Source organism: Aulostomus chinensis, chromosome 14 (assembly GCF_037954235.1).
Source record: "Aulostomus chinensis isolate RoL2024-O1b breed Wild chromosome 14, RoL_Achi_v1.0, whole genome shotgun sequence".
NCBI classification, from domain to species: Eukaryota; Metazoa; Chordata; class Actinopteri; order Syngnathiformes; family Aulostomidae; genus Aulostomus; species Aulostomus chinensis.
The window spans coordinates 24,097,676-24,121,248 of record NC_141333.1 but is presented as its reverse complement, the minus strand read 5'-3'; the positions used below and the strand labels follow the sequence as shown (position 1 = coordinate 24,121,248).

The 23,573-nt window shown below is 43.1% G+C and overlaps 1 protein-coding gene across 3 annotated transcripts in view; it reads right to left on the bottom strand.

Moving 5' to 3' along the window:
- Positions 1-23,161, bottom strand: part of tp63 (tumor protein p63) — a 33,033-nt gene extending 9,872 nt beyond the window's left edge. Inside the window, exons 1-4 of one of the 3 annotated variants that reach the window (XM_086224868.1) lie at positions 23,094-23,161; positions 18,479-18,613; positions 18,063-18,189; positions 6,258-6,515 (exon numbers count right to left, since the gene is read on the bottom strand). In XM_086224868.1, coding sequence (XP_086080994.1) covers positions 6,258-6,515; positions 18,063-18,189; positions 18,479-18,613; positions 23,094-23,146 — 573 coding nt within the window. In that variant the 5' untranslated portion in view covers positions 23,147-23,161. Of the gene's footprint in view, positions 1-6,257; positions 6,516-10,549; positions 11,178-18,062; positions 18,190-18,478; positions 18,614-23,093 lie in introns of those variants that run through there. The other 2 variants (XM_086224866.1, XM_086224867.1) reach the window with 2 other exon arrangements.
- Positions 23,162-23,573: the final 412 nt, after the last annotated feature.

Here is a 23,573-nt window from a genome sequence, read left to right as displayed (position 1 = left end):
TGCATTTTCTAATGCGGTTTATGTTCAGCGAGTTAAGTTGAAGAAATACACTCTTTTTTTAAATACATTTTTCTTAATAACCAAGCAACAAGACACATGAGACCCTTTGCTTATCATTTTGGGAATTGCACACAATAATATGACTTTTTCACAAAGTAGCGCTGAGTCAATTAAGTGTTCTGATTGGTTTCTGTGTGCATAAATCTTTTGGTGGACAGGTTTGAGCTCTGGGACATTTACGTCAGCACAATGATTGAACTGATTCTTGCTTCAAATCAAAGCAGCTCCCCGAAAGGTTGTCTTTTTAAAAAAAGATAAATGGCCGCAGTTCTCCCCTCGCTTCTAACCTGATACTCCTCGTACGCCTCTGTCAATCAGCTAAATGAGGTGGAGAAGCCAAGCGCAGAGATGTGGAGCGGGTGGGGGGGGGGTAGCAAAAGAGAAAGAGAGAGCAGAAGTTTATGGGGCAAAGAGCGCTGTGTAAATGGTCAGTATGTGTGTGTTTGAAATAATTACAGGGTGCTGAGTTTGTGCGGCTGAAGGCAAAAACAGCACAACTCTGAGCACTAAGATCTAATCAGAGATGTTAGAGGCAGAAAACCTGAGTTTGTTTAGATCATCCTCCTCCTCTCTCTCTACCATCCCAGCCCTCAAGCTACAATCTTTGAGCACACAGCACTATGTGCTGCTAGTGTTGTTTGTGTGAGTGTGTGTTTGTGTGTGTGCGTGCGTGTGTGTGCGTGCGTGTGTGTGTGTGTGTGCGTGCGTGCGCGCGTGTGTGTGTGCGTGCGTGCATTTGTGTGTTTGCTCAGCGGCGAGAGCTGGAGTTGCATGTGCTGGCTAAAGCTAACAGCGCTGAGGGTGGAGGACAGCCAGTTGACTGATGGGATTCAGTGGCTCACAAGGGCGCGGTACTCAGGTGTTAACATGTAATTATGAGCCTTTCATTGGTCACAACGTGAATTACACAGCCAGGGAACACACAGCACACAAAAGAGCGGCGATTCGTCACAATCACTGCAGAGAAAAGCACTGCAACAGTGTGACACACTCTTCAACTCGGAGAAAGAAACACACAGATATGAGTTGCAGTAGCAACAGTTACAAACACCAACTACCCCAACAGCAGCAACCAAAATTATAAATTTATACTTGTAGCTATCAGAGTTTATATCATGTCCACTGCTGGATTGTAGGAAATATGTTGATACGCAGCAAACAGTTTGTTCTGATGCTTGTACAGTGTTGCATGTACGCAATTACTTTCCAACACATGCAACCTGAACACATAAATACAGACTTCCCGTGAACGCAGGTTGAGGCAGGCCCACAGCTGTAGCGTTCTTTTCTCCTTGACAGGCGCTGCGGGCGCATGCAGAAGTCAAGTCCTGACAAACATCAGGCCTTAAACAAGCACCGTTTGGCGCCTCTGGTCTTGTCGTCTTCATACCTGACATGTCATGTCATGCCTGCAGCTTCTCCCAAGCCTGTTTAATTCATCAATAATGCAAAGGAGTTTTTTCCTTCTCCTCTTTTCTCCGCAAACACCTGCATCTTAAGAAATGTACATAGGGCATAATTTAGAGTTTTAAATCTTTTTTTTTTCTTCTTTTTTTAACAGGCTCCTCAAAGATGAATGTGATTCATCAGCATCACTCTCGACCACCCTCTCGGTCATGACACCTCACATGTAGAGTCATGTTGACGTAGTGAACGCTGTAAGAGTCAAATATACCACGATCACTCCTTCATTAGCCGGTCAAATGCTTCTCTTCTGCAGTGCACACAACAAAAACTACAAACCAAATTCAATCCATTCAAGAATAAAAATATATCTAAAATCTTCCAACACCAAAATATAATTGCGTAGAGTAGCTAGTAAATAGTGAGATCCTTCTATTTCCCCCCTCTGTTTAATTCAAACAATTTTCCAAAATGTTGTTTGATAATCTCCTTCCAGGAAACTGTCGATATGTTTTAGTTGAGTTCAATCACCACACAACAATCAAGATTTTACTACCTCTGATCCAAGGTTGTCATCTCTTGTCTGGTGGCAGACAAGTATCTTTATATTGTATTTGTGCAAACACATATGAGCCGGATCCTGCTGTCTGAGGAGGTGGATCATTCCTGTGCGGGATCGTGAATAGAAACTAAGAAAATCAGCTTTTCCGCAACGATTATGGCAAAATCTCACAGCCCCTGCCATAAAAACCTTTTCAACTCTGCCTTTTTTTAAAATTTCCCCTCTTCTTTTCCCCATCTGTAGCTTTCAGGGCTTGTCTCCCTGTGATGGGCGAGTTGTGACAAGCTTCTTGACACAAACAAGTCTCGGCCCCATCTCGTGAGGCGTGGGACGGGCCCGCAGATGTTCCAGGGGCAAGCTGGGTCTTGCTGCCTTTCGCTAGAACACTCTTCTCTTTGAGCATTCAAGTGCTCTTACTCCTCCTCCGGCGCAATGTGAGATGCGAGCATCAAGCTTAACTCTCTCAAAAAGACAGAGCCCACTCCAAATGCACAGGGTTCAGGAAAGAGGCACACAGTATTTACACAAGTATTATCCACAGGCCCTCAATCCATTACTGTAATCCCTCCAGCTCGCAGCGCCCCAGTGATAGCCCCAACCATGACATTCCTCTCCTTTCAATACTTTATGTGGTGGCAGTTAATACACACAGCAAACACAACCAACCTTCAGGTCGACAATACTCGCATCAACAACCAACAATGACCGCCTCATTTGCAACACTCCATTAATTTAGTAAAGCAAAGAATGTGGGTTCATTTGACAATATGGGGTGGTTTTTTTTTCTCCGCAAAACTGAACGATAAAGAAGGTGACACCAGGGAGACGACAGGAGTGCCCGTGAGGAAACAGCGCGGGAGCAGTTCTGGGAAAGGTTGACGTGTTGCACCTTAGTCACAGCCATCCCAGACAGGAAGAGGTTAAGGTGTGGGTTAGGGATTAGGTGTGTCTCACTAAGAACAGTCATCAAAAAAGCACAGTACAAAGTCCTCTAAGTCCCATGGAAGATCCCGCAGGCCTTCAAAAGGGGGCAAAGCTGGCGTGGTGACATCTTCAGTAGCGCTCTGCCATCAGGCCAGCAGCTCCGCTATCGGCGAGATTATGAGAGATTTGGGGGAGATCTCCTGAGATCAGGGAGGGAGGGAGCCTCCGCCGAGATGGGAACCAACTACATAATCACAACTCTCATGAACGAGGCTGGAAATGACTCTTGAAGCAACAGCTGACTCTTGAGCCACTCTTGAAAATCATCAGCACAAACATATTGGGCAATGCAAAATTTTTTTAACCTGCCCTTTTTTGCAGTAAGATGAGTCACCATTCGAGGTCATGTGATCCGTGCTGCTAGTGCGTCTGGTATCAGGATCATGTAAAACTATGAATTTGAGAAAACGTGGTAGAGGGATGCGGCGCAGGCCAAGAAATAAACCTCTAAATTTGAAATTTGGAGGCAGATCTGTTTGATATAAAAAATTAAAATTAAAAAAAAAATCCCTTTTTTCACCTGTCAGGTATTCGCCCTATTGGCCCTTCGGTTCATGGATGACTCACTTAATTTGTTATGTATTTAAATGTGTATTCATGTTTTATTTTGTTCATATCTGAGATGAAGCACACCTCGCACACGCAGGTAGAATTTGCTCATCTCGATGGGTTGTTTGTGTCATACAAGAGGCTGAAAAGTGTCAGATAATAGATGGTTTCCTTTTTTTTATTTCATTCATACCTTCACGTTTTGTATTTTTGTTGTTTTTGATTTAATTCATTCAAAAACTTCCGGTCAAGTGCAACAGAAACACAATAATTATTGATATGACTCAATAATTTGATTGGGTCTTGGTATTGTCATAAAACACTACAGTACAAAAAAAATGCTAATTTGGAAAATTTCTAAATGTTGAAAATGCATAAATAATTTCCTGTCAAGTTTGAGCTTCTCTAGTTCACTCAGGAGTGTGGTTATTTGTCTATGTAAGTCGGACCCATCAAACCAGTCTTGCATCATGTTGTTATGACTGTAGGACACAGTTTGTTGCACTACTTTGTGTGTGTGTGTGTGTGTGTGTGTGTGTGTGTGTGTGTGTGTGTGTGTGTGTGTGTGTGTGTGTGTGTGTGTGTGAGTGAGACCATGGGGATGTGTAGAGCTCAGGCTTTGGGGCGTGCCTCTCACAAACCTCCTCACAGTTGCACAGGAGACAAACACTTTTGTTTTTGGACTGTGAAAATGAGAGGGATGAGTGAGTCGGTGTGGGAATTGGGTAAAAGTCACAATCCCACACTTGGTGTGGCCCGGGAATGAGGCGCGATGGCCCAGCACTCCCTGAGTTCAGCCTGTTGACATGGAAGGCGCTGTGGGCGCCATTAAACTGAGCAGGTTTGACGAACCTTTTGGCCAAACCTAACAGATGGATGACTTGTGAGGACTGTAACTTTGTAATCCTACTGTCACAGAACTTTTAACGTTTCCAAAATTGTCATTTAGCGAACAGTACTGATGTTGTTAGGCATCCCCAATTCTGTCATCGCAGGAGCGTCAAATGTTGAAGATGCTAACAGGACCCGTGGTGTACGTCATGACCTCCATCTATGCCGTCTGCCCTGTCAGATGCGTCTTGTGTGTAAGGACCAACCGCCGTGGTGTCCGCCAGGGTGCGATGGTACGCTGAAGTATTAGCGTCTGCACAGAGCTGCGCAGATTAGATACATAAACAAGCAAGCAGGTGGGGCAGTGATGCAACAGCTGTCCCTCGGTGCTGTCATGCTAATGACAGAGCAGGAGGAGTTGGATGAGTTGCTTTACTGTCTGAGCGCCACATGGTGACATCTCGCTGCACAGAGCACCACCACACCTGGAACAACTGTTTACCTCTGTCATCAACAAACAGCCCGTAAACTTTGCCCATGTTGTGAGTAGTTGTTTACAGTTTTGAACATTATTCTTGTATCTGGGACATTTAGATTAGTGGGACATGTTTAGTGTCTCTCCTGGTGACAGAGAGATCCTCTTCAGTTTCCGTCTTTCATTAAGGGAAGTGTAAAATCTGAGCTTTTGCAAGAAAAAGCCTGAGGGTTTACTTGTGATTTTAAGCTATGCATCTCAAGTGACATCCTTGCCAAACACAGTTGAGCAATGCTGGGTTTTAAATGATGTGCACCTAAATCTGCCTAGACCATCCGCCTGGAGCACAGATTGTCAGATAAGTAGTTCCTGGTTAGAAGTGTCTCCTCAACCTCCTCGCTAACTAATCACCGGCTCATATGATGACAGTTCGCACATCAATATGTCGCTGTGGGAGAACCTTCATAATGCTGCACTGCAAGTGCCTGGAAATGTGAAACTACAGCTGTGCTCTTGTGATCGTTGTACCATCTGGTTTAAATCTGTTACATTTTGGTTAACTGACAAAGTCTAACACTCCACTATAGTAAGAAATGCACCAGTTACTCCAGCATGGAACAATGCCATAATGCTGGTCTGACCAATGGAAGGCTGCAAAGGAAGGGCCAACCTCGACGTTAGCATCGGTGTGGGTTCCCATCAGCCGAAAGCAGATTAGGGTTTAATGCTGGATTTCAGATTACTGTGGAAAATAAACTCTGTGGGAAACCAATTTTTCTTTATGTAGCAATATAATCAATAAAAAAAAACCCAGGGAGGAATTGTTGGAGTAAAATCTAAGGTTAGGCTACACATGAAGTGCACAGTGAACCTACAACTCCAACCTCCCCTCAACCAGCTGCACTGCTTCACCACTTTGGTGATATTTAATGTCTTCTACAACCTCTGTAGTCATAGTCAGCGACTTTTTAGCAAGCGACATTTTCTTGACACATTAAAAAGCCTCAAAACTCACGAATGATGTATTCAATGATGTACTTCACGTTGTCTAGCAAAACATCAGCATATGTGCGTGCACCACAGACCTTATTTCCCACGTTTAACCAAAAACTCGGAGATGAGGGAACCAGGTGTTCATTGCTAAACTTATTTCTTGGTTTCAAGACTCACTCCTGTTCTCTGTCTCTCAGTAAATCAAGTCATCACAGGTCTTCAGGACAGCTCGATCACCACCTCACCTCTTGAAAAATGTTCAGTAGTATAGGAAGGCCTACTGGGCTAGGAGTACAGGTAAAATGTCATCCCTGTGTATGTGTAGTGTGTTTGAGGGCTGACACGCAGAGAGACGGATTCAGAGACAGGTCACACAAACATGATTAAGAGTTGTCTTACTGTCCAGGTGGCGGACTTTGCTGTACTGGACTGCTGGAAGGACACGTCAAAGGTGTGGGGCCCCGCATAGTCTGTGTTGGACGGGATGGCCGGTGAGGGAGACAGGGCATCAAATGTAGAGCTAGGCTGGGCGTAGGGTGACGGGGCGGTCACGTTGTTCTGAGCGTGGTCGTTGTTGTAGGGGCTGGTGGAAGTTGAACCGCCGTTCTGAATGTTCTGATCCATGCTGTTCAGGAGCCCCAGGTTTGTGTACTGTGACTACAGAGAGGAAAAAAAAAAGTGGGTGGGGGTGGGGGGGGGGGACAAGAACAAAGGAATGTCTTCAGTTAATTTGTGAGAATTCCGATCTTGAACAGATCAAACCCCCAAAGTAAAAGACAGGGCTGATGGATGTCTCTCCTGTTCAAACCTATTAGACACTTGGCAACAGATAAAATAGTAAAAAGCACATTTGTGAAATGGAGAAAATAGGTTGGAAAGGAGAGTGTTATCTGATGCAACTGTTTTATAAACTGACATCATGAAAAATATTGAAGAAAACAATAATTTGCTTCCATTTCAGGTGAAATATACGGCAACCAACCAACGGAATATCGCTTTTTTTAACTGTTAATTCCAGCTCATGACGCTTGAAGAGGGCATGTTACAGGAACTGGATATGGTAAAGCTGAGTTACACCATCTTGCCACCAAAACCTGAATTTCAGCCCTGATTTTATCGCTCAAAGCCGGCATCTTAGTGAAAAACCACAGCCAAACTCTTGATACAGGAGGAAGGGAATTAAAATATCAGTTTTTAAAGTGGTTGGAGAAAACTCCTGGGTCACAGCCAGCCCCTTCCTCCTCCTTGCTCCGTTAGCCATTCACTCCATTCCGTTCCATTTATAAATGGCACATTCCTGGACGAGGTGCTGTGGCTCTCTCTCTTTAGACGACCATTAATCTCTCCAGGGCCCCTTGTTTATTTCAAGCACGGTTGACCACAGCTGTCCGACTCACACCCACTGCACTGCCAGGTGTTCAAGGTGTGCCAGATGACCAAAGCACAGACGAGGAAGGTGACTTAGACACCTATTAAGCAATATTGCTACTTTGTTGTGTAAAGATTTAAAGACACACACATAGTCAGACAGACAGACACACCTGAGAGAGGTCATCCAAGTCAACCTCAACATACTTGTGCAACAGTGCCACAGGGTAGCTTGCTTTTAGGTTGAGGGTCACTGTGTGTGTGTGCAGTGCGAGGCTGCTTAACCCCCCGGAAACAATGACACCAGCTTAGAAGAGCTTGTCTGGAGAACAATTATGCTGGGCATGCAGGTGCTAGGAGACAAGTGTTTTGTGAAAGGAACACACACACACACACACACACACACACACACACACACACACACACACACACACACACACACACACACACACTCTCTCTCTCTCTCTCTCTCTCTCTCTCTCTCTCTCTCTCCTCTCTCAGAAAGGACAGATTCCAGTCTGGTGGAGACCCTCCAGCCTTCGGCAGGAGAGGCTTCCCAAACACACACTCCCTTACAAAGGAGGAATTACACGCGTGTTATAAAGGTTTAAAGTCAATTGGCTGAAGAGTGGCCCTGTGTTTCTGATCCAAGATGCTGAAAAGTGGACTAAATCACTGCTGGTGAGACTAAAATAAGTGAGTCTGTACTCCCAGTTGCAGTTGTCTTTATCTCAATCAGTCACTGGAAGTGCACCAGCAGGAAATATAAGAACCTTTTCCCGTAAATGAGTAGTCGATGTGATGTCATCCGGATTCTTTGAGCTGTGGCGTAATTTTCTGTATTTACATCGAGGCATTCAGCGTTCACTGATGACACAGCAACCCCCCCCCCCCCCCCGATCCACCACACACACTATCTGATGGTGGCAGCTGCAAAGGTGACAGGCAGCAATTATCAATGTCAATTTTTTTTTCTTAAAGAAAAGGTTGATGCTGGCCAGAGACCAAAAACAGATAAAAGAAGGGATATTAAATAGAGAGGCAGGCTGACATTGAATACTTAACATTAAATACAGGGCCTGTCCTGGTCTAAATGAGTATAAAGAGCGAAGGTGAGGACAAACCAGTAATTGACCAGATACTGAGGCCCGGCCGTGGAATATCAACTAAAATCACCCTGTTTTAATGTTAAATGGACTGGAAGTTGGATGTCAGCTTTTAAAAATATTGTGTAAGGGAGCTCCAGGCCTGCTCTTCCTTTCCTCTAATCAGATCTTATTCCACTATAATACATCAACCATTTAATAACTGCTTCAGCCGCTCTTAAAAATTCCTTCTCTTTATAGCCAAGGCTGTGTTTAGGCCTTTGGGATGTCAGGACACTAAGCTGAAGCACGGTAAATCAGCAGCCTTGACATCCTCAACAGCCTTTAATAATGTTTTTTTGGGAAGGTTTGTGCTGCCTGTTTGAGGCCTTCCAGCTCTTTTCTTTGTCTGAGAGAAATGCTGGTGTAAGCGTTTCAGGCCAACCAAGAGGAGCAAAGCATCAGAGTGGTGGACCAAATTATCCACACTACAGAGAAATTTGAAATATACATTTACATACTGAAACCTTCAAATCATTCACTGCTTTGCCAAATGGCCAAAGGTCCTTTCTACTTTCCACCAATGCCATTTTTTGCAGAAATTCATCTACAAGCAAGAGGACTTAAACAGTAATTATCTTTACATCCCACTCGTCCTGCTTAAAGTGTAAGCGGTGATAAAGCCAGAACTCTGAACGACCACTGGATGACAGGAATCAGAGCAGACCTGGCCTGAGGCGGGAATAACTCCCATTCCAGGCACTCAGCTAACCTACTCCATGCACCTTGGGCCAGCAAATAAAAGTATCTAGGGGCCTGTGATGAGTGACCACAGGGGAGGGAGTCATTAAAGGCTCAACAGGGGTGGGGGTTGAGGTGGCTGGCTGGGTGGGTGGGGGTCTATCTACACCTCATACTTGGTGGGCAGAGCAGGTGATTGTATCTACATCAACACACCATTAAAGCAATTACAATCCTGGACTAAACAACAGCGCCTGGCCAGCCACATTCTAATGGCTGCATCGGCTCCCAGGAGACTGGGGGACGGGGGCAACCTGATACCTCGCTCACTGGAGGGATCGAGCTGGACACCACTTAAAGACCCCCCCACCCCCCCCTCCCGCTCAACAACTTAAAAGACAGTGACCTGACACACCTGCTATCTGCAACCTGCAATCTGAGAATCTAGCACCCCTCACTTGCTGTGCAATACGTTTGGATGGAGCTGAACACAAGGCCTGACACCATAGCTGCTCATGCAACCACGCAAAGAAATAGACAAGACAATCCTTACCATAAAGCAGCTATTTCTAGAAGAGACTTGCTGACCAAAAGGTTACATTTTCAACCAACAATTCTAGTCTGAATATTTCTGGTTTTCTGTCCTACGATTATTGTGTAATTGTGTGACTGAAATGATGAAACACCGGAATATTTTCAAAACCTGAACAACGCCATTTTGTGCCACATTTGAAAAAGACTGACTTCAGTGGAAGCTCTTAACTTCGCTCGTGTTTACATTCAACACCGAAGCAAACAGAGATTCATCAATCACAGCGCTTGCACTTTCAAAGTGAAAAATTTGGCCGATTAGGCTTTTACACGATTACAATTCCACACAGGACTTTTTATTTTTTTAAAATCTTTTTTGGTATTGTGAATGGCCAAATCATAAAGTCAAATAAAGCACAACATTAGAAGAGTTAATCATTCATTTTCTAATTCTCCTTTTTTTTTCCTCAGAAAGGCTCCCCAGAGCTTCTTCCCTCCAGATCAGAACCCTTCCTTCAAGACGCCGCATCAATGGACTTCATCAACGTCGAGCCAGACAGCAGCAGCCATTTCACACGCAGAACATTTTTACAGATCCTCAAGGTGTTTACATTCCCCTGCTCACAGGACTGCCACATGTTCACAGATGTGCGCGCACACACACACACACACACACACACAAACACAAACACACACACACTATCAAAAACAAATCCATCGTCCCCACTTTCAGGTTGTTTGTGTGACACCATTCAATAAAACTATTTCAGTGTTGTCCTACATTTTTTTTTTTTACTTCAACTCAAGTCTGTTTGACCAAAACGCATCAACCAATAAACGATACAAGTCAGAGATTTGGACCATTGAATCTGAGAATGCCTTTCATCCACGAGAGTTCTAGGGAACCAACCAAAGGGATGGTCATGAAGTCTGATGCCCCGTTACTGGGTCCTCCACTGGTCTTACCTCACTGTATGATGTCGTGGTCCCCGTCTCCAGGTACAACATGTTGGCGCTGAGATTGAGCAGAGCTGCTGCTGTTTGCTCCACTGGCTCCAGGGTTCCACAAATCTCTTTTTCTCACTCTAACGGAGTGATGTGGACTACAGATGCAAAGTGGACAAGCAGAAGCTTCTATAGAATCTTATGGGGAGGTCATATATACCGGGAAGAAAGGGGAGGGATCTAAGGAGCTACCTGTCCAATACCTGAGTCCACACCCATCCCTGGAAGAAGCAATGTGTCCTTACCCTTCCTCTGAGGCTCTGCAGGCCTCCTCAACACCAAAACCTCACAACCCAGGGAAATTAACAGAGAAATAAGGCGTTTTTACCGAGTGATAATTCTATCCAAAAAAACGTCTACCTGAAAAACACATCATCAAATTTTGATTTCAGCCATTCAAAAAAAAAAAGAGAGATCTTGAATCTATCATGACTGCATTTCAGGCAACAAGAAAGATTAAGAGGAAATAAAAAACTGAGTACAAAGACGTATCCAAGAGTGAGAGGTGTAGTCTGAGCAAGGAGGAGTGTATCAGATACACCTTCAGCTCGTTAGCATGAGAATGGCTCCCCTCTCCACCCCCCCGAGCAATCCTAATGAAGAAGCCCCCGAAAAACAATGTGACTCCTGTAGATTGCTTGTATCTATCAGAGATGACTGCTGTAGATCTGTTTGGGAAACATGCCGCTTGTAGCATTCCCCACCAGCTCTACAGGTATGAGAAAGTTACTGTACAACAAAACTGCATTCATGAAAGAAAAACATCAACACATCTATTTTGACTTGTACTTTTTTTTACACGTTTGCTACATGAAGATAAAGGGGATCGATCTACATTATCATACCGTAGCTGTGATTGGATACCAAACTTTGCTTTGATAACAAACGAGTGAGGAACCAAGAATATTCCCAGTTTTACACGAGGGGACCTTAAATCCAGTAGCATTCATATGCGCTCTATTAATCCACTCTTGTATAACTTCCTGAGATACAGTCAGAGTCATTAATCTTGTCATAACAACCTAAGTAAACAGGAGAATAACGCTTGGCATCCTTTTCTTTTCTTTCACGAATGCACATGAGGAGAAATGGGACTGTAAAGAATCACTGTGTGTGCTAATTTAACTGGACAGGTGGGAAACGATGACAGGAAACTTCAGTTCTGCCCTTCATTTTCTGCATTGTTAGTGGAATATTCATTTTCCTTGGCTACATTGACAGCTTAGTCACTATATATATTTTTAATTACAAAATCAATATCAACAATTAACAGAATAAGGGCAGAAACCATAATAGTTAATAATATATTAACTGCATAATATTGAGGGCATGTAAACATAGTCCAAAACATAAAAAGAGCTAATGATGCTACCAGTTTTTGGCTGTCTAACACTACGTATGGTAGCCTGAGGAGGGGAGGGAAAAAAAAGGACTATGTGGTGACTCTTTGGGCAAAAATGCCAAAACGTTGAAAAATAAAACTCAAGTCAATACCACAATGTTGAAGGAAACGTCTTTTTGTTGTTGTTGTTAAAATGTATTTAATAAAATTTGTATTTATGAAGGAATCAAGGTCACCGGTACCTGCATTGAAATTTTGAACAAGTCAGCCCGACTTACAGAGCAAAGTTTTTAAACCAAAGCTTTGGTTTGAGAAATGCTTTTGTTCTTAAGACTCTGGGATGCTCGATAAGTTTTAACTAAATAAGCAGTCAAATTTGCATCTTTAGCTTTTAAAGGAAATCAGACAGTTTCAAATATCCAGCATAAACTTTTAGTGAAGTTATGCTGCAGATATGACCATGAGTGGACACTGGCGGGGGGCACGGGAGGAGACTGAACTGTAGGGTGCAAATCACTTCTATTACTACACAGCCAGGGGGCTAAAACTCTTGGCCTTTGGTCAGCATGATTTGAAAGCTGTCTGAAGACTTAAGCACAACTATGACCTGAAGTCAGTGTCTCCAATCACCCACCACACCCTGTACCAGCCCAGGGGCGCTGGGCCTACAGGTCAGCCTGTCACAATGGCAAATCAACACTTTAAAGGCCTCCCAACATACAAAAGCTGCGGTCCAGCCAAACCTTTTCAGGGTGATAATTAGTTACACTAAACAAACTTATAATCATGGTTAAACAACATTCATTAGGTTCTGCAAAGAGGTTAGAATACTCAGAGTTAGGGTGAGGCTAAAGGGTGGTTGTACCGAGGCAGCAGGGTGCTGGCGAATTCTTATATAATTGAGCATAGAAGTCTGCAAAGAACAAGTAAGGAAACTTATTTGTTGAAGCTCATTTGTGACAAAAAAAAAAAATCATTTGCTGCCTGCAGGGTCAACTTCAGGCTGTGGACTACATTTCAAGCTGCTCCACAGCGGAGTCATATCTCTGTTCACAGCATCATCTGAAAACCTGCAGCAGTGAGAAAGTAAGACGAGCGCTGAGCCGAGCAGCAGCTAAAGACCTGGAGATCACGGGGCTCAGACAAAAGAGGCTTTACTAAAGTTCTCCCCTTTAAAGAGCCTGTTCCTTAAGTCAGCTAGATTAGTTTAGTATCGAGTGTCAGGCTGCAGTGGCGGCACAGACACCTGCTCTAAAATCATTCACACTGGCATCACTTGGGTGGCTAACATTCAAGTGCCATCTTTATTCTTGTGTTTGTTTGTTAGAAATTAAAAAAAACAAACTTTAATTGATCACTGAGCTACTTGACAGTTCAATCTCAAAATCTGCACGAGGAAAGATTCCATCCATCCATCCATCCATTTTCTTCCACTTATCCTGTCAAGGGTTGCGGGGGGTGGAGCCTATCCTAGCAGCCTTCGGGCGGGAGGCGGGGTTCACCCTGGACGGGTCACCAGTCCATCAGGGCCAACACATAGAGACAGACAACCATTCACACTCACAGTCACACCTACAGTCAATTTAGAGTCTGGATTAACCTGGTCCCCTCTTGATGTCTTTGGACTGTGGAGGAAGCTGGAGTACCAGAGAGAACCCAGCAGGAACATGGAGACTCACACAGAAAGACCCCGTGCTGCAGCCGGGGCTCCAACCTGGAACCTTCTTGCTGAGAGGAGACAGTGAGGACCACTGCACCACCGAGCCGCCCCATAGAAAAAAATCATTAGCTGATTTAACAGACGCTGCGAAAGTTACGTTTAAACAGATAGGATCATTTCAATGCCAGGCCTGTCCTGTTCTGTGCCTGATCACAAACTGGCTCTGTTTGAACCGTTGTGAGCAGGACTGCCACTGTTAGTTGACAATGAAAAGCATCTTATCATGCAAGCATTTTTTTATGATTTCTAAAACATTTAAATTGGGCTAAGTACAGTGGATGAAACAGTACCAAACGCTAGATTCAAACAGTCATGGCAGCTGCAGCGAAGTCCAATTGGGTTGCAAAAGAGGTTCCGTGTGGATGTTCTCAAAAGTACAGCAGTACTTCAAATCCGCACAAAACCAAAGGGTAGTTTGTACTCAACGGAAAGGTTTGCTGGCATACCACGGTATCTTATTTTAAGAGAAAGCAAACATGCTATGCTGCCTATGCGTATGGTGCTTTTGCAGGCCAACCCATGGGTTAGCATCAATATGCGTCCCCCCGATTGGATTTTTATATAAAATTCAGTGAACAAAAGTTTATGAGACTAACATGTTTTGCTCGGCAATATAATCTTTACTAACAAACACCACTTTCATGTATTTGAAGCATAAATGGAATGGTTAGACATTAGCTAACATTATGCTACGAACAAACTACATCGTGGGTGCGTGACCTCACCACAAATAGCAAGGTGCTTCTTCTGTGTGTTCAGCAGGATGAAATCTAATGTCCGTGACAGCCTCTGTGCTCTTGTTGAGCTATTTGATAACAACTGACATCTTTAAGACACATGCATGCTTTGAGTGCAGCATTTATTGATATATTTTATGTTGTAGAAAAATAAAAAGTTCCATCAACGTCATCTTAAGCTTGTGTTAAGCGCAAACCTCATTTCTGACAGTTGCCTGAAAACTCATTCAAAAAACGCAGCCGAGGGAACTGGCTGTTCATCGATGCTTTTCTAACGTATCTCCAAGGTTTAGGAATTATTCCTGCACCATTCTCTTCCTTCCTCGAACTATTTGATCACAAAGGCCCAGAAAGACCATCTATTTATCTATCTCTTAACTCTAGTTCCATGCTATCCCACATGCACTTTCTGAATGAGGCTGACATTTTAGAAACGCCAGTGTGGGTAGCTGGAATTTTACAATGGACGGTTTAAGGAAAATTAACAGAGGATTTATCTGAGGGTGTGACTCAGATGTCTTTCAGCTGATCTTGGCTCAACTTAATACTGTGGTATGATAGATGCAAGAAGGACTTCAGAAGAAGAGGGTCATGGGGGCTCTCAGTGTAACATCCCCACATCCACAGTCAGACCAGCACTGACTCAAGGCTTGCTCCAGTGGTCCATGGCGAGTCCCGGTTCCTGGGTGCAACACCTTCATAAACATTTCTTAATACGCTGGAGGCAATAAGGTGGAGCATTCAAAACGAAAAGTACAACTATTATGGTTGTAATTACCGAATAATTGTACTAACACTCAGGATTAAATACAGCATGCTCTCCTGACAGCGAAGTTGTACTTTATGTGCTTGTCACCCAATAAAAACACAGTTGTCATGAACGCTACCAAAAATATTTGCATACTCAGAAAAGCTGAGAGCAAGAAGGATGTAAACATGCTGTTGTCTCGTACAACGATGAGCATATAAATACGACTCATGGAGACAGCTTTGAAACACACCAAGGAAAGCGCCAACACCGTCACTGATGGAAATGATTGCATCACATTTGGCAAATTCTGTAGATTACATCATCCCGATTGAATGTATATTTTGAGAAGGGTGTAGGGTTTAGGACGTGGTGAAGATGATGAACTGGGGGCACAGACACAGGAGATGCAGTGAAAAAGTAAGAAGTCTAATACAAACAAGTAATGAGATCTCAGAGAAGCCCTGTGTCGACTGAGCTACTCTGCTGTGAAGGTGTTTAACCTGTATCATTTGTCTGGAAAGGACCCCTGTCCCCCGCTCAACACTGTGTCTTCCACACACAGCTGATTAGAGCTTTATCTCGGTGTAAAATCAGCTGTTTGGGGTAGGATATTGCGTTTCTTCTGCCACTATTTCTTCTACATTCCTTCGTGTTATTCTACACTCTGTTTGCACCCCCCTCCCTTGTTGCCAACCCCCACTTTTACACAGTGAAGACACCTACTGATAGATGAGAGATGGGACTCCTACAAGAGAGGCAGGTGCTGTGTTAAATTGTTGCCCTGCAGCAACAGAAAAAAATCCAGAAGAAAAAGGAATTTCAGATTAAACATACAGCCTACACAATACAAATAAGTCCCCCAGGGCACAAAACAGTGAGCTGCAATCTAATGACTCATGAAAGAGGCACACCTCCACCAGGGTGGGGGGGGGGGGGGGGGTGAGGCTGGTTTTGCCCACCATGGCCTTTCATCAAAGCACACACACTTGGCTGTGTTGTAATGATCGACGCTCGATGACTGGCAGAACGCCATGGCAGCAGAGCTCCGAGCCTCACATGGATGCTCTGAGGGATGTTGGCATGCCAATCACCGCACCACGCCCCTCTTTGGTAGAGAGGAAAGTGGGTGGTGGGGGTGGGGCCATTAATCACCAGTTCAAGAGAGCACAGGCCCCCTTGGGGGACGCACAGGGTAGCATTACTCAGCTCCTCGAACACAATTTTTATTTGCTATTTTTTTCCACCCTGGCTGGACATCAGCATTCCTACACTGGGAGGGGAACGTACACATCATCGTTCAGGAGCAGAACTCTCGCTGCAGGTCACACTGAGAGTTCAGGCAATGCACTGATGAGCAAACACGGTGCACCAGGAGGGATTTTCTACCGCCTGCTCTTGACTGGACCAAGGCAAATTCATCTTTGCTCTGTATTGTAACAAGAATTCAAAACACAGACACAGGAAACTCAAATTTTAAATTAAAATTAAGCGCATCACAAGGCATGTGACTGTCTACATTCAGCCATCGTCATCTTACAGACAAAATCACTGACTACCTGAAACTGTCTGCGTTCTCCGGTGGCAAAGCTCCTCTGCATCGCAGACTGACAACAGTCTGAGGGAAATTCCATTGTTAATGTGAAAACAGAAAGTAGTTTTCTCATTTTACATTCTGTAATGTATGGTGTTTACCTTTGGAAGTCCCATCAACTCAGAGTGAAAGTAATATCGGATGAGAAACTATGACATTCTGAATTTCCATTCCTATAAGAACACTGTTGCAAACTGTTGCTGAACACCCTGAATGCACCTGCCATAATGGAAAGTACATGGGTCATGATGATGCAGTTTTATCACAATATATTGCGACTCGGGTTGGTTAAGGAACTCCGTACTTTTAAGGGTACCGACAGAATCACAATTTCCGTACCTGAACACGATGACTGGGAGAGAGGAAAGTGTTCGACTTTCAGATTTTAAACACATCGTGTAAGTTACATCACACCCCACATCTTTTTCAACAGAGAGCTGCGATGGAAAATCAGGAGCAGTCGCGAGTGTGGCTTCATTTTTCAGTAACTGAGGAGACCATGTTCAGTGCAGCATTTGTGATGCAATGTGCAAGCTGGCCCTGGCAATACATCTAAATTGCAAAAGCACCTTTTGAAGCATTATACATGTCTTAAAGTCAACGACTGCATGGTTTTCCGCAGCCTCAAAGCTAAACCCCCTGCAGTAACTTCAGCTAACAGCGCAAGCAGCACGGTCGCGGTGAGAGTGAGCGGCAGCCTGCAGTCCCAATAGCAGACAGGAATGACTCAGAAGATGGCTATTCACCATTTGTCCTTCACATCTAATCCATTAGTTTGTTTTTTAACTTGCTGTCTGATGTACTCTAAGTTTTAATGTTGACTTCACTGGTGCTAACTTGGTGTTTTAAAGCACTGCAAGTTAGTTGAACTAACGTGTGAAATTCATAAGTTTGGACATTTTTAATTCATTGATTTATCTAGCGTTTAGTTAAAAAGAAATAAGGTGAACTATCAATACATTATCATGAAAAAATACAGTGACGTATTGATTTATTGCACAACCTTGATCGAAGAAGCACCTTTTATTATTTTTGTGATCAACAGATGTATGAGTTTGATTCAGTGCCAAATGACCAGAGTATAATAGTTCCAATTCTCAATACAGGAATTACACATACGTTTTCATCAATGCCAACTATTAGCAGCTGACACTGATTTATTTCACCTCTGCTGTTTACCTGAAATGTAACAAGCAGCCTGTTGATCTGGGTTGCAGTGCGATATGGGACCTGGTTTATTCCCTACACTTTCATCTGAGGTTATGTGAGGCAGTTTAGGGGCGAGAGGAGAGGGCAAAGATGTTTCTCTTGAAGAGCAAACTGACATACTTACAGTCAGCGAGTCATCGGGCTCATGCATGGTGATGCAGTCCATACTGATCTGGATGGTGTTTCCCGCGGACCCGTCGATCGGGTCGGTGAAGTTCAGCTCGATGGGCTGGACTGAGTGGATGGCCGATCTGATGCACCACAGACAGGGACAATAAAAACATTTCTGTGGATTAACACACACTGGCCTCATTCATGAGATATTCTTAACACGCCGATTTGTTCTGAACACATTACAGGACTTTCTTCCCCCTCAATTTAGTATTGCAGACATATGTAACTGTCAGTCAAGCTCGTTAAGACTGCAATGTTACGAGAGAAACGCTGTGGATGTCAGGCTTTCGTGTCCTGTCTGTAAAACTAAAATGTGTTTGGAACATTTCATGAATGAGGCCCAACGTGTCTGCAGCATCTACTTACTGGTCCAGCATATCAAACAGTTGGTTGAACACGTCTTGGCTGAAGAAATCAGCTGTCTGTGCAGACGGGTTCTGTGACATGGCAGTGAGGAAGGAGCTCTCTCTCCAGGACAAACGGGATGAGGGGTCCCTGAGTCTGCAAGGGGACACAATCAACCACCATCACTTTCTTCAAACTTCCTTTCTGTGGGTATTTTTGAGAAATAATGTCTTTATAGGTTTTTTTAAATGTTGCAGTGTCAGCACACAATGTAAATGTTGACGTGCGGGGCTGACATTGGGCCACCCAGCCTGCGAAGGGAAGCTGCAGGAGGAGGAGGAGGAGGAGGAGGAGGAGGAGGAGGAGGAGTCGTGCTGGCAGCCATTCATGAGGAGCACTTCCTTTGTGAAGGAGTCAGCCTGCATAATAGTGAATATTTGTACTACACATAATGGTGATTATGCACCATTCAGACAGAGGCACTTTGACCTGCTCCCCTGAAACATTACACCTGCTTCAGAGATCGGCCTGCCATTGTTCCTGCTGAAGTGGCGCACGCTGCAGTCTGAGACAAGCGGAATTCCCCCCGCCGTCTACATGATAGCACTGCTGCAACTCCTGGTATGTGTACAGCTGGACAGGCTTGTGGGGGGGGGGGGGGGGTGTATAATCTGAAGCTGGCACTATTTAGGGCTGTGGAATTCCCCAACACAGTGTGATGAATGATATTAATACCTGACGTACAAACACAAGCATATCTAATGAAGCGAATAATTTCACTTGTGTAGCAGATACATAAACGAGTCCAGAATAGAGATGAATTAGGAGAGTCTGCCACCTGTTGCTGATTGAATAACAGCAGCATTTTATTTATTTATTCATTCATTTATTTTAACCGTAGTGGAAAGCAAAATCTAGATCACCTTGTATTAGAAACTGATAATAGGCATTATCTTCAATCCTGAGAGTCAAACTGCTCGTTTTCAGAGATTATAGACATGTTTGTGAGTCTTGAGTAAAACAAACACACAAGTTTAAAATTAAAAACAGTTTGTGTGACCTGAAGAAAAGCCATGATAATTCATAAACAATGACAGTAGCATTTTTGACATATCATTACTGGGTAAACAGGTGTAATTGCCAGAACATAATCCAGTTCTACTCAGTGACTAAAATATTCTAGTGAGAACATTGTCGTCACCTAAATAGATCAAATATATTAAATAAGCGTCTGTTTATGTCTTTTATTGACGTTTCAAAATGGCTGCTGAGAAAAAGGGGCTCACAAAACGAGCAAGCTAGCTACACAAAGTATTTTTCACTAGATAAATATTACTTTCTCACTACAAAACCTTAATATATCGGCAGCTACACAGCTTTTAAATGTTCGTAGGGGAATAATTACTAAACCCAGCATTAGGCTGATGACACAGACAGCGCCTTTATTCCTTCAAAAGTCCGGCATGAGATGGCATCTCTCCTGTTCAGGTTAATTTTTTTTAGAAATTTGAAGGCTAAAAGGAAAGATAATTAACTTTGATGCGGCCACCGATAGTTTGGCTCAGGTTGCCTTCACGGATCTCCTTCATTGTCAGATTAAATAAACACAGAGGGATTATTTACTGTTTTTTTTTCTTTGTAAAATAACTAAACAACAACAACAACAACAAAATAGCATCAGACTTTAGAATATGATACGGCGCATCTTTAGTCCAGATCGATTCGGACTTCTCTTGCAGAGCATGGTGTCAGCGTTGTTCGGGAATTTTGCCTTTAAGATAAAATAGTTTCCTGCCAAAATGTAAGCGACATTTTTAAACATCTATCCTGCTTTTCTTGTCATTATCAAGCTCACTGCTGCATTGGTCTTCGTCAGGGAGGGAGGCAGATGTAATTTTACCAGATTACAGGTCCATCCTAAACGCAACATGATGGGCAGCAGTCACCCGGAGGTTTGGAGCAGGTGCGGCGTCGCTGTAGGAGGGACGGGGGAGGGAGGGCTGAGGTGTGGTCCCGCTGACTTCTGTCAGATTTAAACTCCAAATGAGTGAGGATTTATTCTGCGGTTTTGAAAATCTGCCGTTTGTCAGAACTAATTCAACTTGTTACAAACACTTTTGTGTTTTTGAGCATTGCACCATTGTTGGTTGAGTCAGAATCCAGGATGTACTAAGAAAGTACAGCCGTGTAGAACAAAAACTACATCTTGTCACAAAACATCAGGAGTAAGATGGAAATAGAAGATTACAAAATAACTGAAAAACTTATAAAAAATAAAACAAAACAAGAGTCAACCTCAGCAGGCTCTTTCCTAATTGTTAGCATGTTTCTGCTAATCAACCCCTACTCAGATGAATGGGTTTATCCCAGTTTGTCCTTTTGTTTGTCTGCTTTTGGGTGTCTGGTTTCTTTGGCTGGAGTTTTTCTGCTAGCCTGAGGCGAAGGCTGTTCAGCATCCACTTAAAGACGGTGCTGCGCCTCCAGACGAGACTGGGGCAGAGGTCAGCGCTAAACAGGGATGGCCATTGTCTCCTGGCAGGTCGGGCACACCGACCGATGAAAATGCAATCAAAACAAACAGCCCAGCCGATCGGGGCCCTTCTCCAGTGTCCTTATTAATCACTTGTTCAAAGGCCTAAGACCTCCTCCGCCTCATCTGTCAGCTCGAGCTGCAAGAGGGACATGACTGCAAAACAATAGAAAGCCCCAGAGTTTCTCCACCTCTTATCCCCTTACTTTTATAGAAGTGAAACAGTCTAAAGTCAAACCCTCAAATCCTGCAGGGCTAATGGACGAATGCCTTTAAGGTTTGGAATGCAAAGAAAACAGGAGACACAGGGAGAGTTAGTGGTCTAATGGACACCTGATACTTGAAAGATTAATACAGCCAAGGAGCCACCACTGAATATTCACTTCCATCATTAAAAAAACAAAAATAATTTCATGATCAATGGTTAGTTAACTGATTAATTAATGTAAGAGACTGAACTTCCTCCTCCATCGTAGTAAACAAGCTGGTGATTATGAAACACACACACACACACACAAGTGAAAAAAGAGCCGAGGACAAAATTGAATAATTTAACTTTAAATTAATGTTAATATTACTATTATTATCATTATTATTAATAATAATAACAGCTATAATAATAACAATATTTTTTATTATTTTTATTATTATCATTATTATTATTATTATTATTGTTATTATGATTATTATTATTATTATTATTATTATTATTATACACAAAATAGCAAGTCAGTTTACCCATTAATACAGCATCAACATGCTGGCCTGAGCTCAGAGGCAGGAAGACATCGGTGTGTAAGAAACTGATATGTTTCCTGATTCCTTCCTTCCTGATTTTATATGGAATAAAAACCAAATACCATGAGTGAATAAATGATTTCTGATACAGCAGACAGAGACGGTGTGGAGCACATAGAGTGAAAACTTTCAGGGTTTTTAACTTTAGGGGCGATGAAACTGCTCACATTTTATGATAAATGTTTATGTTTTTTTGCTGAGTTTTTAAAAAAAATCTAAATTGCAGGTATGATTATTTGTAACATTTGATCCATAAACTGTAACTGTGAACTGCTGAAGGATAGAACCTCAGACTTGAGCTGTGTGCAAGTGTGTGAACAATCTCTGTCTTTTAAAACATTAAAATGCCTTCATTGATCCGGCAGGATCAAACTATGAAGGTCCTCTGATGCTGTGACCAGGAGGGATGAACGATGACATCGCCAGGTCATTGTGATCTGCAGATATTGGCGCTTTTTTTTTTTTTTTTAGATACTGGCATTGGTTTGATGAGCAAAAATGTCACAAATTGGCAAATTGATTAATTTTTTAAAGTTTTTTTTTTAAAAAGTTACATTTTAAGATTCACATGTTTGTTTAACTGTTAAATGCCCAAAAAGATCAATTTAAAAAAAACTTCACTCTATGTTCACATGTGTGTTTCGGTATGTACATGGATATGAGTATCATTAACGTGTTTTGTTGTTTTTTTTTCAGATAATATCGACATGGAAGAATGTGCCCAATCAGTTCTAGGATACAGGTCAATCAAAAACAGCTAATGCTCTACGTCCCCAGTTGTCAAGCTTTGGTTGCTCTACAGCGGAAACTTTTCGAGGCCAAAGTCGATCCAAGAATGAATGAAAGGCATCTCCTGCTATGTTCCTCTGCAAAACATCTGTCTCCCTCAGAACGCAGTCAAAAGTCCTCTAAACGGTAAGAACCAGAAGAAGCAAGCAGGACGTCTGCCACATGCATTGTTGCTTTAAGAATGCTGCACTTAAAAATACATCAGGACCGAGCGGCAGCTGAGGATCCAGGCAGACACAACTGTGCTCAGGTCACTTTGGACCTCCAGACAGTATCAGTCTGACTGGCAGTCAGAGTCATATGGGGAGCTCGGGGTTCCCAGTTCCTCACATATACATATACGCTTAAAATGTATGTATGTATGTATGTATGTATTCGTATCACACATTCAATCCATGCGGTACATGTGAGTTTGCTGCTATTTTTGACAGACTCTGACGGGGTCGTTTTGTCATGTAATACACGTTCTTTATATCAAATGACGACAGTATTTGTTTTTTACAGTTTGTATGTACTCACCGATGGAAGGCAAACTCTGGGTAATACTGCACAGCTGTGTAAGGTGAATTCATGTTGTCATGCCAACTTGAACTGCTGAAATCTTCAAAAGGATCAGCTTGTCATGGAAGAAACTGTGCAAAAAGCTGCAAGGCTTAAATTCAATAAACGACTAACAAAATGATAAATACAAATAAATAAACAAACAGGCCTGCATTAAAGTGCCACAGGGTACAGTGCAGAGTGGAGATAGTTGGAGAGGTGTTTTGAATTTAGGTATTTTTTCTTAAGGCTACCCGACAAAGAGGAGGGGCTTGTTTCAGCTCTTGGACCAATCCGCTGCTACACTTGTACAGGATATTACTCACTCTCAGTTGCTAGGATATAGATATCAAGCAACTGCATTTGACCCTGCTCAGCCACACACACACACACACACACACACACACACACACACACACACACACACACACACACACACACACACACACACACACACAC